General features: G+C 43.6%; 1 protein-coding gene across 1 annotated transcript in view; it reads right to left on the reverse strand.

The window, feature by feature from the left end:
• ALK (ALK receptor tyrosine kinase) overlaps window positions 1–15,330 on the reverse strand; it is a 582,689-nt gene that overhangs the window by 132,159 nt on the left and 435,200 nt on the right. The window contains exon 9 of the mRNA XM_035110504.3: window positions 2,008–2,177. Coding sequence (XP_034966395.3) covers window positions 2,008–2,177 — 170 coding nt within the window. The remainder of the gene's footprint in view (window positions 1–2,007; window positions 2,178–15,330) is intronic.

Here is a 15,330-nt window from a genome sequence, read left to right on the forward strand (position 1 = left end):
GATTTCCAGTTAACAGCCCCAAATTGTTAGTTGATGCATGCTGTCAATGAAAGCTGCAAGGTGAAGGTTTTCTGATAGGCAAGGAGAGCTGTGTGTTTGAATGCTACACTCATCAGAGTGTGGAAAAGCTGAAGAGGGGCACCTGTTTTGTGTGTGTGTGTGTGTGTGTGTGTGTGTGTGTGTGTGTGTGTGAGAGAGAGAGAGAGAGAGAGAGAGAGAGAGAGAGAGAGAGAGAAAGTTTGCTAAAGGTGAAGTCACTGGGGTAGTGGTTCTACTGACTTGGGGGCAGAGGCATAGCATGGTTTGCCAGTGTCCAGGGCCACATAAAGGGATGGAAACAGGGGGAGTAGGCATGCACATTCAACTGCCTAACGGCATCCACATCACCCAGGAAAATATAAGCACAGAGATTAGAAAAGAAGAGTTGTTCTGTTGTCTACATAGGTCACTTCCTGGTTCGCATAGAGAAGCCGTTTTCAATGGAGCCCAGCAACGGAAGCATGCAGTTGTATTGAGGCAGCATTGGGTGTTGAAATTTTGCACCCTTAACATTTTTAAAAAATATTCTTTATTGAGTTTTGCATTGATTAATTATATACACTTCCCATTCTTTCTTCAAAATAAGTAAACTTATACATGAATAGAAACCAAAATACGGTAAATCAATACTTCTTCGTAAGTGACAAGTGACTTCTCTCCACCTTATTGCGGCTTCTGATTTCTTCCATATCTTTTCCTTATTTCACTTTTCACTTTTCTTACATAATATATGTTATCTATCTGTTATTTACTTTGCAAACTTCAGTCTAAACACATCAAAGATTTAGTTTGAGAACAATGTTTTTCCAGGTAATCTTTAAAACAGTCCCACTCATTTTTTAAACCGTTGGTTTGGTTGATTTCTAATTACTTCTGTCATTTTTGAAGTTCTCCACCAGTTGGAAGATGGTCATTGGTAATCTTCCTCCTTTAGATTATTTTTCTCTAACCCTTAACAATTTTGTGCCCGGGGCAATCACCCCTGAGGCTCCCCCCACACTATGGCACTGCCTGGAGGGTATCTTTTATGTCCTCACTTATACTCTGCTTGGAAATGTGCAAATAAAGTACATATTACCAACAGTGTACTGTAGTGGTTCACTCTGAAGTGCGGAAGCACATCATGACAGCTTCTATGCCTACAAGCTTTTGACACGACCTCCAGCACAGCCCATAAATACAGGGAGTTGTGCTGATCATATAGGAAGAATTCATTTTGTGCCAATGCAAATGTTATGTCAGTGCAAGAATTTCAGTTTACCAGATGGAAAGATCCACCTCCTCCCAAAACATGCTGTTCTGTGGATTCTCTTGACTCCCAATAGACAATTTTAGGGGGCGCAGGAGGTGCATGAGGAAAGAGAGGGGGAAATCCCCAATGCACAAGCACAGAGCTTCTGCTGACAGTGCCAATTTGGTGAATCCCAACCTGTATCTATAGGAGTAACACAGCTGACTACAGTCATTTCCTCGTTTCCTGTAAATATGTTCCACTGAATGCATGGGTGCTTGCTTTTGCCTGCGTAGGTTCCCTGTACAAAACACACTGAGCTTTAACAAATAAATCATGAGCCAACTGAAATGTCATCATTTAGTTTTAAACTGCTAGTGCAAAGTAGGAACCCTACCAAAAAACCCCATACTCTGCTTTATTATTTCCTTCACTCTACAACTTCCCAGAGCTGCACTTACCAGATGAATGTTAATTCTTTGCACACAACGGTTGGTGAAAGCCAATGAGGGCAAAAGGGGTGTTCAGCTGGCTCAGGCTTTCAATAGCTCCCCCAGAAACGAAAATATATGGTGGCTGCTCTGCGCACAAGTTAAAAGCAAGTTAAAATTGAGAAGGGGTTTTGGCCCTTGTTGGTTGCCCCAATATGGGCAATTTTCTGTCCTTCTCTCAAGAAATCCAGACATCCGTTAAATTGAAAGAGGCAAAGAATGAAAAAGAACCATGATGTCTCCTACCTGTCTGATACATCCGTGAGAGGCCTGAGCATCTTCTGCCACACCCCCAATCCTTTTCTATTTTCCAAGTGCCAGAGTTTCCTGCTCTGTTCCTTCCCAGTCTTGTTCTCGACAAGGACCAGGGAAACATCTCCAAGAAAGATGCCATGGAGGAGCCATGACATCCGGAGCTACAAGTAAAAGATTGGTTAAATTAAAACAGGGTAATCACAACCAACAACCTCTTTTCTTCCACTTCCACCCATGTGGCCACCAAATTCCTTCTTTCCACTGTTCTCCTTAAGGATGAAGTGCACTGCAATACGCTGGCAGTGGGAAACTTATGGTCCATGGAGTTCTCTCACCGCAGATAATATTTTGCTCACTCTCCCCTTAGCAAGTGCTGTGCAGGTTTGTTTCCACATAGCAGCAGCTTGGGACTGCATAGAACATAAGAAGAGCCTGCTAGCTCAGGCCCGTGACCCAGCAACCTGATCTCAACCAGATGTTTATGTGAAGCCCCAAAGGAGGAGCTGAACACAACAGCACTCTCCCTGCTTGTAATTTCCCTGCAACCGGCAGCCAGAAGCATATTGACTCTGACAGTGGAGACAGAACATAGCCATTGTAGCTGGTAGCCACTGATAGCCTTATCCTCAATCAGTTTGTCTAATCCTCTTATAAAGCCATGCAAGTTGGTGGCCATCAATACTTCTTGCAGGAGCAAATTCTACAGTTTAACTACGTGCTGTTAGAAGACAATATTTGCTGTCTGGGTGGTGCCTGTGGACATCACCTCTCCTTGCCATGCCATATACACCATGCTATGTTCTACAGGAGCTGCTGTGCAAAACAATGGATATGGCAAAGATATTTAGGGGACCATTTCAGAGAAGGGGCTTTTGGTCCATCTTTAAGCATTGGCCTCACCTCTCCAGTTCTACTGTCACCCCCCTTTGCGTATGGCAGAGTGTTTTGCTTTCTGTATAACGTAAGTGGTCCAGGAACCAAAGTCTTGAATTTCCTTCAGTGCAGCACAAGCATTTGTTCATCTTATTCCAACTTGTCTTATGGCCTCTTCCCACATTATATTGTTTACATAAATATTTAACAGGGCATTATTCATTCAAGTGTGATAGTGGTTTACAGCACTAAAATAATACAATACAAAATTCTTCTTTTAAGATCCGAACCCCAAAAAGCAATGACAGTGAGTGGAAGTGAAGCTAAAAAGAAACCAAAGAAGTGCAAAAATAGCAATTAATGCCCCCAAACCAACTGATATGGAAAGGATTTCACTTGTTTGCACAAGAGGCTGTCCTATTGCGCTTGAAACAGAATTTCGTAATCCTGGAGCTGCTGCAGAAAATGTCTTTCTGGTGGAGATTTCTGTAGTCTCTCCATGAGATAGAATACAGAGAAAGGCCTTATGAGAAAATCTTATGTGCTGGGGAGAGGGTCATATGGGAGGAGACTTTCCTAATATCAGTGCTTTTTTCTGGGGGGACGCAGGGGTATGCATACCCCTAAACGTTTTGTGAATGTAACGGGGAAAGAAACTATTTTTTATTTTTTTAAAAAAATTAGTTTCTTCTCTAGCACGGTGAATCGTCAGTTCAATTGCTACCTCCGATGGCAGCCTCACTTCCTGTCACGGTGTTTCCTGAGTCTCAGGCAGAAGTGAGCATTTAATGTGTGAAGTAGGAGTTGGAATCTAGCACAGTGATTGGTCAGTTTCTTTACATTTACTGTATGCTCCCCCCCCCATTTGAACTATAAAATTGTGTTTTTCTTGAGACAAAATGAGAATACAGTCATACCTCGGTTTAAGTACGCTTCGGTTTGAGTACTTTCAGTTTAAGTACTCCGCGGACCGTCTGGAACGGATTAATCCACTTTCCATTACTTTCAATGGGAAAGCTCGCTTCAGGTTAAGTACGCTTCAGTTTAAGTACTCCGCAGACCATCTGGAATGGATTAATCCACTTTCCATTACTTTCAATGGGAAAGTTCGCTTCAGGTTAAGTACGCTTCAGGTTGAGTACTCCGCAGACCCGTCTGGAACTGATTAATCCACTTTCCATTACTTTCAATGGGAAAGTTTGCTTCAGGTTAAGTACGCTTCAGGTTAAATACAGACTTCCGGAACCAATTGTGTACTTAAACCGAGGTACCATTGTACCCCTAAACACATTTAAAGAAAAAAATGCACTGCCTAAGATAATCCATTTAGAGCTTTAAAGGTAGGAATGAGCACCCACCATGCCACATTATAGGCCCCTGTGCTGCCCCCTCCCCTTCCCCCCCCCCACCCCCAGGCTAGCTATGCTACTGCTTTTACCTCTCCCAGAAATAAATTTGCAGCTTGTGCAAGATAGGTATTTGGTCTCATCCAGCATGAACCTCTTTGCATTATGTTCTTCAAAACAGGTGATAAATATGAATACCAATCTGTACCGCCTACCATGTTCTATATTAGTTGAAGTTTCCAAACTTCTATATTAGTTGAAGTATATTGAAGTATATTAGTTGAAGTATATTCTTTATTAGTTGAAGTTTCCAAACTGTCTTCTAAATGGGCCCCATAAGGAGTGTGCCATAATAGACTGATACAAAAGAAGCCCAAGCATGAATGACAGTGCCATAGCCTCTATCCCCTGTTGTTGTTTAGTCGTTTAGTCGTGTCTGACTCTTCGTGCCCCATGGACCAGAGCACGCCAGGCACGCCTGTCTTCCACTGCCTCCCGCAGTTTGGTCAGACTCACGTTGGTAGCTTCGAGAACACTGTCCAACCATCTCGTCCTCTGTCGTCCCCTTCTCCTTGTGCCCTCCATCTTTGCCAACTTCAGGGTCTTTTCCAGGGAGTCTTCTCTTCTCATGAGGTGGCCAAAGTATTGGAGCCTCAGCTTCACGATCTGTCCTTCCAGTGACCACTCGGGGCTGATTTCCTTCAGAATGGATAGGTTTGATCTTCTTGCAGTCCTCCAGCACCATAATTCAAAAGCATCAATTCTTTGGCGATCAGCCTTCTTTATGGTCCAGCTCTCACTTACATACATCACTACTGGGAAAACCATAGCTTTAACTATACGGACCTTTGTTGGCAAGGTGATGTCTCTGCTTTTTAAGATGCTGTCTAGGTTTGTCATTGCTTTTCTCCCAAGAAGCAGGCGTCTTTTAATTTCGTGACTGCTGTCACCATCTGCAGTGTTCATGGAACCCAAGAAAGTAAAATCTCTCACTGCCTCCATTTCTACCCCCTAGCAGCAGGCAAAACCAGCATGTTAGCCAAACTTGTTAACAGGTACTCTGGGTGCCACCTGCCACCTGGGACTCCAAGCACCCCCAGCCTGCAAAACTGGTCCTTACAGAAGAGTGTGACTCTGTTCACAACAGGCATATCCCTAGGCAGCCAATTCAGTTTATTCCCCTCTATAATCAGTTTCATTTTATCTGGATTGATTTTAACTTTATTCCTCTTCATCCAGCTCACCACTGATTGCAGGTGAGCACTGAAGCACTGCAGTGCTTCAGCTGGATTTGATGAAAAGGAAAAACAGAGCTGGGTTTCATCAGCATACCGATGCCACTAAACTTCCTATCCCCTGGCAACCTTTTTCAGTGTTTTTGTGGTGTTGGGCAGCATGGGAGACATTACTGAACTCTTAGAGCAGTGGTGGGAAACCTCTGGCCCACAGGCCTAATAAGCAACACAGTTTTTCCAAATGCCCACCAGCCCCACACCTAACATCAGGTGTGACTTCAGTCAGGTAAAGATGCAGCTGCAAAAGAACAAATGGGTGCCTAAAGCACACTCCCAACTATTTCTTGGGAAGCAGGGCTTGCTGACAGCACCTATCATAGAATCATAGAGTTGTAGAGTTTTAAGGGACCCCAAGGGTAATCTAATCCAACCTCCTGCAATGCAGGAATCTCAACGAGATCATACATGACAGGTGGCCATCCAACCTCTGCTTAAAAACCTCCAAGGAAGGAGAGTCCACAACCTCCCAAAGCAGGGGTGAAATGAGGCTTTAATCCACCAAGGTCAAAGACCCCACAAGTGCATTTGCACACACACAGGCAGGGAGCCTCAATGGAGGCCTCACCCAGGGCAAAACCCCCAGCTAGGTCTCCCTTCCAGCTGCAACTCTGCCTAAAGGAGACTGTTCCACTGTTGAACAGTTCTCACTGTCATGAAGTTCTTCCTGATGTTTAGTCAGAATCTCTTTTCTTGTAACTCGAATCCATTGGTTTGAGTCCTACCCTCCAGAGCAGGAGAAAGCAAGTTGGTTCCATCTTCCATGTGACAGCCCTTTAGATAGGTGAAGATGATCGGTGATGACAACAAACCTCTCTGAAGTTGCCCACCTTCAAGTATGGTTTAGGTTCAAACTGTGATTGCAAATGGACCTTTTCCTTCTGCAGACCAGCTTTGAATGCTGCTTCATTGCTCTGTGTTGGAAAAAATATATCCATTTGCAGGCACGGTTTGAATCCAAACTGTATCTGCAAATGGACAGAGCAAGAGTTCACTGTCAGCCACCAATACATTGATCAGCACTAACAGTGACACTCTTTTATTGTGGAAAAGCAATAGAATGTTTTGTTTTTCTTCAAAAAGAAAAGAAAATAATGATGACATCATAATGTCACCAAGGTGGGTCGCCTCACCCACCAATCCAAAAAGGTCCTTGGAGAGTGGGCCAGTTCTGGATCCAGTCCTCAGGATGAAAAATATTCCCTACACTTGTCCAGAATGTTAGTTGGTGGCAAGTCCAGGTTATATATAATTTACAGTTCTGAGGGCTTATAGAACAACCAATTTGTCACTTTTATTAATTTATTTTTGCCTAGAGGGCGGGTGCACTGAGAAATCATGCTTTATTGACACCAGCAGCATATCAATTATGCTTATTTTCATGGCTAAAACTAGTTTCTTCTACTGATATTTCTCTTGTCCCCAGACCCAACTCTGAGTTCCCATTACATGTTTTAGCTGTTCCCTGCCCCTTTTCTACCTATGATCACATGCATTGCCAAAAAGCCAGGTATGGAATATTTAGCAGCTCTCATTCCCCATTAAATACTTTGCCAGAGTTGTCCACTCAGTGCTCCCTTAAATGCACATCCTCCTATAAAATGAGAGAATGTTAATGCCTGTGTTATCCAAAAGAGCAAGAATCCCTCTCTCCCTTTAGACATGGCCTAATAGATACAAGTTAAAATTGACAGCCTTTTCAGTAATGAACTCTTTTATATTCAGGCAAGCAGTAGAGATGAGCGGAAAGTCTGCAATAAGAGGGTGTTGCCAGCAATTACACCATCATCCCCCTTGATATTCCTTTCAAAAATTAGGTTTTTTCCACTCCTCTCTGCAGGTTATTATAGACTTTCCAATTATGATCCGGTGGTATTTGGATTTTTATTAATTAAAGTACCGTACCCCAAAGTGGTCCCAAGGATTTCACTTGGGTTTAGTATAACCAAGTCCCTCTGTGACCCTTAATTCCTGCATAGAAAATTATTTCCTGGTGTTTTCTCATTTTAGAACTTGCTGGCTCTCATTGTCAGGTACAAAATGTAATCCTTTGCAGTTTGGGCCAGTCTCAACACCTCTGCATTATGAACACTGCAGTGTACAGCTTAGAAAGCAGCAAAGTCTCTGCTAATAAGAAACAGCAAATGAGGTGTGGGGGAGCACACAGATTTAAGCAACTTCAAACTGAATACAACTTGAGAATACTGAAAGGAGTAACTTACTGAGGCTACAATAAATAATAGACTTTTTGGCACCCTTAATCCCTACAAAACCTTCTTTGTCATACTTGCTCAGTCATCTGAACAACTAGGAGACCTATTCCTCCTGTCTATTTGGGCCCCGTCCTGATCTCGTCAAGAGCCCCATGACATGTGGTGAAGCAAGGTAGTGCTTTGAGAAGGTCCAGGGAATAACTTGCTTCAAGGTTTAAGAAAGGACTGAAGCCTTTTAGTCTCCTCCAGGGCCAAATTATTCTTCCCTGGCTCAACCCCTTCCTGGGAGGTCTTAAATAGGCAGGACTTTGGCTTGGAGGCTCCTCCTCCTCCTCTTGGACAATTCCCTCCAGGACTGTTGCCTGAATTGATGGGGAAGCGTATAAACTTCTGGTGGATCTCAGAGGTTATGATTCAGAAGCTTCTGTCTCAAAGGTTCACCCAATCTGATGGGCCTGGACTCTGGCCCAGTCACAATGTTGGCACCTGGATTGATTTCCACCTCCTTTGCCTCTAGTGCTATTGCTTCTACAGATTTGGTTATCCCTTCTTTATTTGAGTTAGAGCCTAGACTGCTGCATGGGGTGTGAGTCCTCACAACCTTGTCTTTAGTCACACAAGAGCCAACATTAGGCAACAGAGATGCCTGTAGATCCCGAACCTGCCTGTATATCCTGAAGCTGTGCCATAAGCCTGTCTCTCGAAGCTTGTTATCAAACATATTAGACTGAAAGCATTTGGTAAATTGGAATGGATGCTGCAGTTTGCACACACGTCAGCTGCTTGGATGAAAGGAGTTACTGGCATCATACATGGGAGCTCAGCATATCTGCAAAGAGTAAATACACAGGCTGTAATGAACTGGCTCAGATTGAATTAGCTGGCATGCTGCCTGAATGGATGCCTTTGGCTTTCATTTCCACAGTTCCTAAGCTCTGTAGTAGGACATTCCAAGGCCTTTAACACCTGCTGAAGTGAACAAGAGCAGGCAATGATCTGGATGCCCCAAGCCATGATGCTCCAATGAGGCTGGCGTTCATTTTGCAGATGATGGCAGATGGCGCACTCTGTGTGCAATGGAGCCTAAAGCAGACTCCGGGCATGTTTAAAAAGATATGACTCTAGGATCTCATTGTTATTGTTTCTGGGTCCCCCCCTCCCCACCACTCCCTTGATATACATTTCCAGTAGGTTATTCAGAAGCCAGAAACACCATCAAGAATGTAATCAACCATGCTGGCCTGACATTGTCTCACCAGTGCTTTGAAAGCCTTACTGATTCACTAAAAAGAAAGCTGTACAGTGAATTAAGAGAACTCTCTTGTTGGTTTAGTCCAGGGGTTAAAATAAATTGCACTCAGGCATAACTAGAGCAGCAACAATGCCTGTGTTGAACTGTGATTACCTCCCTGGGCAGCCTACCAGCCATGAGATGCTCCTAAACATCACTCTAAACTACAAGATCTGATGGGTTCTTGATCCTATCGGTTCCTTTGAAATTGCATAGAATGAATCAGAGTTCATTTCCAGGGCATGTGGGAATAATTACTGGCATCTTTCAAATGGAAGAAATAAGGACATAAGCGATCACTGGACATTCTATATCCTTGGGATGAAGTTCGAGTCCATTTATATTTGCTTGAATGTGAACAATCTCTGTACCACTGTAAGACCCAGAGCTCTGCTTTTATAACACTGGAGCTCTGAAGAGCAAAATATGAGTAACCTTGGATGGATACATTATATATTCATCCATCAGATATCACTGGCATAATTAATCCTAGTGTAGAGGAAATTCAGCAACAAAAGTGGTTCAGGCAGTTTACAAGATTAGAGTCGCCACCTGGACCATTTGAAACCTTTATGTCAGATTTCTGCTACCTGGTTTGACACGCTTTATCACTGATGTTAGGCTCTGCATAATCTGAAGCCTCCACTCCTGTGTACTTACCATACGCAAAAGAGCAATGGCCTTATTCTTCCTACTCTAGTAGAGGTGGCAACCTAAGCAGGAAGGTCGCCTATGACAGCTGCTTAGTAATTAAAGTTTTATCATGCTGGAGGCTTCTGACTTCTCCATTATCTATTGCATGGCTCAGGCAGGCAGATTGAAGAAGAGATTTGTGAGTAGAGAAGTTTGAAATTTTGTCCTCTAATGTGAATGCCCTGATTTGGCAAACGAACGCTCCATATTCAGAAAACTCAGAGGAAACTTAATCATAGAGTAGCTGCATGGAAGGGGAGATAGCAGCTGCAGAAGAATATATTTCAACACTGATCTAGCAAAGATTTAGTTGGGTCTAATCCTCCTGTGACTTGTGACATCTCTACAAGGTCAAAACATGTTTTATGGGTGGATAGATGGATACATCATTAGGGGCATGTAGTTTACTATCACTTGCAATGGAAACAACTTTTGCCTGCTGGAGTAGAGAGACTCTTTAAAAGAGGCATATATAAAATATGAAGGTTTGACATGCAGGGAAGTGCTTATCTGAAATATTCACACCTCTGCACAAATTGGGTTGGGGCTCCTTTGAGTTAGGGAAGTCTCTGAACATTGTATTTTCAGAAAGGACAGGCAGTGCTATGAGAGCAGTATTTTAACACCTTGCTTTTGGTCACAGGACCAAAGTGAATAATGGAAATCTAATCCCTTCTGGTCTTTCCAATGAAAAGATATGAATCTGCATTGGGCAGGTGTGGCCAACATTTTGGGCAAATGAATCACAAGTCCAATGTATCAGACAGGGCTTCTATACTGTGTGTGTGTGTGTGTGTGTGTGTGTGTGTGTGTGTGTGTCTCTGCAGGCATACAGGTGAAACTCGGAAAATTAGAATAAAATTAGAAAAGTGCATTTATTTCAGTAATGCAACCTAAAAGGTGAAACCAATATATGAGATAGATGCATGACATGCAAAGCAAGATATGTCAAGCCTTTATTTGTTGTAATTGTAATTATTTGTCATTAGGCGGGTCAATTATAAATGGAATGGAATTAATGAAATGTAATAGCAATGTTTATTTTTGTATTATTTTAACTATTTGTTTTATTACTGTGGAATTTCCAAAAGAAAGCACTTGTAAAAATTAAAAGAAAAATAAATGATAATAAGTTGCATTACTGAAATAAATGCACTTTTCAATGATATTCTAATTTTCCGAGTTTCACCTCTACATATAAGGTTAAAGTACTGGTACAGTTATCAAAAGCCAAGAGTATAGTGTGGGCTGTGTCACTTGTCCTTTTGCCTATAAGATCTAAACTGCAATAATGTGCCACAACAAAAAGCCTCACCATGTTGCCTACATCATAGGTACTTCCAGGTAGTTAACTGGTAGGACACATGATTTGCATGCAGAAGGTCCCAGGTTCAATCCTGGGCATGTCTAGTTGTTGTTTTTTAATGAGCAGGTGATGGGAAAGGCCTCTGTCTGAGAACTTGGAAAGCTGCTGTAAAACAAGGTTAGACGGACAAACAGCTTCCTGTGTTTCTCATGGTTCAGGTGGGGACATCATTTCTCAAAACCCCATACTATCGTATCAGTCGACATGAGGATTGTCCACACTGGAGCAAAATCTGGATTTGCACCAGCCTGTCTCCCCATCAATGTTGGGCCATCCACAAGATGCCCTCCCCATCTCATTGCCGTCTTAGACTCTTCTCCCTTTAAGTGTGAGGTTCTTCAATCCTTGGAAAGTCTGAAATGGGAAGGATTTTAAAAAATGTAATGGGGGCAGGGAGTTCAGGGCAGCGCTAGGATAGGGTCTACATTTTGCTCCATGGTGGACAAGTCCACAGTGTTTTGGGGCAAAGCTACTTTCCCAATCTCATAAATATTGGTTAGCTACATTCTGAACATGAAGCAAACTTTATCTGCTGAGGTAATGACATGGAAGCCCAGCTGTGGTAGATACTGTTTGAAAGAGTGCTGGACAGGTGCAGACTCACCACACACACTTAGGCATACACAAGAACCCACATCCCTGGATGTCATGGAAGGTTAGGGGGCATAGAGTGCTCAAACATACACAGGACCAGAATCTGAAGTTTCCCCCACTCATATCCTTACAGGAAAAGTGAAGGGGCTTATGTGGGAGACTTGGCGAGACAGGGCTCCAAGGTGAAAACTTCACTGAGACACTGAGTTTAGTTCAACAACATATTTCTGAAATCTCCTGTAAAATTCCAATCGTTGGCCTGATTGCGAAATGCCCATTTCAGCTACTCAAAGCTAAAAGAGGTCGAGGGGAGGAGAGGAATTTTAACACGTAAATCTAAGCCAGACCGACTGGGGGATGCTGGAGAGGAAATAAATATGGGAAAGCAGAATTTTAATTTCACCATCATATTTTCCAGCTATAGCTCCATCATGAGGATGGTCACTTGCTCCTATCCTCCAGGTCAGGATAATTAGGGGGCAAGGACTTGTTCCTCTCCTTGCAATAGGCTTGGAATGATGTTGAATTATTCTGGTCACATAGATGGATTGCTCCAGTAAAATAGTCTTCGGAGCCTCAAGCCAGGGCTTGTTCAGAGCCGAGGCTTCTGCACAGTATGAAAGGGAAGAAGCAAGAACCATTGCCAAAATCTGTTGAGTCTTTATTACCAACAGCTGCAACGCTGGATCTGCATGGGCGACTTTTAAGTGTCACCGGGAGTGACAGAGGTGGGGCAGTAATAGATTGCAACTTTCTCTTCCTCTCCCCAATGCACTTTCAAATGCAAGTTTAATTATTCACCCTGTTTATGGACGGGGGGGACGGGGACGAACACACCTTGGGAAATTATTCACCCGGCTTCTGACAGCAGGCAGATTATGAGAAATATTCACACTTGCTGGTCTGTGACAAAATGGAGTTTTAAAATATTTACATCTTGCGTGTGCTGCAGGCATGAAGGAAGGAAAAGGGAGACTCTTGTAAAGGAAGAAGCAATGGTAGGTGAGGAAATTGAATAGGTGTGTGTCAATATGTCAATCGAAATTGAGGTAGCGAGTGTCTAATTGCCTGAAGAAAGATGTCCACTAGGAATAAATGCAATCAAATAATACAACATAAAAGTCTCCTAACCTAAGCTCAGGAAGAAAAATCGCTATAGCAGAGGGATGTTGTGAGAGAAAAGGGGAGCCAAGGGATAGACAGTGTGGACATGCATTAAACATAGGGTTACTAGTTTGGATAAAGTGTGGGGAAAGGGTTACCTTTTTCAACATGAAGTGGAGTGCGCAGAGGATGAGAACCAAACCTGATTCCTCCCCTGCTATGTGTTCCTGCTTTAAGGTATTTCCCCTCAGCCTGGCTTCAATACTTGAAGTAAGCAAGTCTCAGGAAAAAGGTCTTAAGGAAGTGTATCATGGAAAGTTTTGAAGGAGGGGAGGGAAAAGTTTCTCCTCCTCCCTGTGTTTTATTTATTTTGGAATGGGAAGGTGTAGGTGTGTTGCCTGTTTGGGGAATGGTGGCCTTAGCACCATCAATCTGCCTTCTGTGAAATGGGCATTTTGTGCTACTGCTTTGATTTTCAAAGGCCAAGGCCAAAAAAGGTTAAAAACCCCTGGCTCATGCTCATTTTGCCCCTTTCCATTACGACTACAGTGGTACCTCGGGTTACAGGCGCTTCAGGTTACAGACTCCGCTAACTTGGAAGTAGTAGCTGGGGTTAAGAACTTTACCTAAGGATGAGAACAGAAATTGTGCGGCCGCGTGGCAGCAGCGGGAGGCCCCATTAGCTAGTGGTACCTCAGGTTAAGAACAGTTTCAGGTTAAGAATGGACCTCTGGAACGAATTAATTCTTAACCAGAGGTACCATTATACTCTGTTCTTTTCATCCTGCTTTCTTCCATTAACTTCTCTAGTTATAGAGATTTCCCCAGCTGTGTGAAGCTGAAGCAGATTTGGGGGAGGGTATGAGGCATGGATGGGGGGGGGGTCCCACTACACCAACAGAAGTCTTTCCCTGTGCACAAGGAATTAGCTGAATAGTTCCTTATGTATTCTCTCTGCTCTCATAGCAAGATGTTAACCCCCAAGGTGACAGCTGAGGGAAGGAGGGTCCACATAGAAACATAGGAAGCTGCTGTGGTCACACCATTGGTCCATACAGCTCAGCATCATCTGCACTAACAGCCAATGACTCTCCTGGGTTTCAGACAGGAATCTCTCCTACACCTACCAAGAGATACCAGAGACCAAAACTGGAACTTCTTGCATGCAAAACAGATGCACTATTGCTGAGATTTCTCACCGCAGCTGGAATAACTGAGGATAGTGGGCACACCATCAAGCTAGTCTATTGAGCAAGTTCATCTTTGCCGGATGTCAGGGAGGGACCTTCCCCCAGTCATCCTGACCAGCACTTCGCCCAGTGACAGCACTAGCAGTGGGTCAGGAGGAGGGAATGAGGAATGGAGCGGGGTGGAGAGAGGGCTCTCAGACATGTCAGAGCTTAGGCAGCGACCCAGCTGGCCAGAGGGGGAAGGACAGTGTAGCAAGGTGCCGGAGCCTCTGCAACACTTCAGCCGAAGGACGGGGAAGGAATGCAGCCCCTTCCAGCGCCCAAATTGAGGTGCGCCCCCACACGCAGGGCTAGGGGGAAGCGCTTTGGGGTGCTCAGGCTTTTATGCTGGCCAAAGAGCCGGAAGCAGCCATTGCTGGGTTCTGAATCGGACTAGGCAGTCATGTTTTCTGATATCTCTGCACTGTAAATAATATGCACAATAAAACTCTGAAAGACAGAGCGGACTGGAGTGTCTTTACTCAAGAGTAAACAATCCCCTGACACCACCCTTCCATAAATACCTGTTTCCATTCATATCTCTGGCAAATGTTGCACAAACACTTGATCCTGACAACCTCCCAATTACTGTGGCCTTTCATGCTGTGTGCATGCCTGGGTTTTGCAATTATGCACCTAAAACAGCAAGAGAAGAAACTCTGCAAACCAGCTCAACACCCCCAGACAAACCCTATTCTTATTAGAGTTTCTTATTAGAGAGTCTCTTCTGAAGAAGAGATAAAAACAACAGGAGTGGGGACTTCATTCCCAACACATAGTTATTTGTCCTCAACAATCTTCCTTTACCACAGCCTTCACCAACCTGGGGTGCTCCAGATGTTTTTCTGACTACAGTTCACATCAGCCCCAATATGCACTGGGTGCGGCTGGGGGATTTGGAGTCTAAAGCATCTAGAGCAGTGTTTCCCAACCTTTGGTTTCCAGCTGTTTTTAGACTACAACTCCCATCATCCCTAGCTAGCAAGACCAAAGATCAGGGATGGTGGGAACTGTAGTCCAAAAACAGCTGGAGGCCAAAGGTTGGGAAACACTGATCTAGAGGACACCAGAATGGCGAAGGTTGCTTTACAGAGTTGCACTGAAACTTAAGTCTCTCAGAACTGTGGCTCTAAATGGGCATCTACAAGAATTCACTGAGCGCCAATTTCTTTTTGAAAAATGTAGAAAATGTTAGCATTACTAATAAAGCATAGTAAAACCAAACTTCAGATATATGGATGCAATGAATCTGAACTCTTTGGGTACTTATCCAGGATGCTTTTGTATGAACTAGCAGTTCCTATTTGAACAAT

This window comes from Zootoca vivipara, chromosome 3 (genome assembly GCF_965207765.1).
Source record: "Zootoca vivipara chromosome 3, rZooViv2.hap1.1, whole genome shotgun sequence".
Classification (NCBI taxonomy): Eukaryota; Metazoa; Chordata; class Lepidosauria; order Squamata; family Lacertidae; genus Zootoca; species Zootoca vivipara.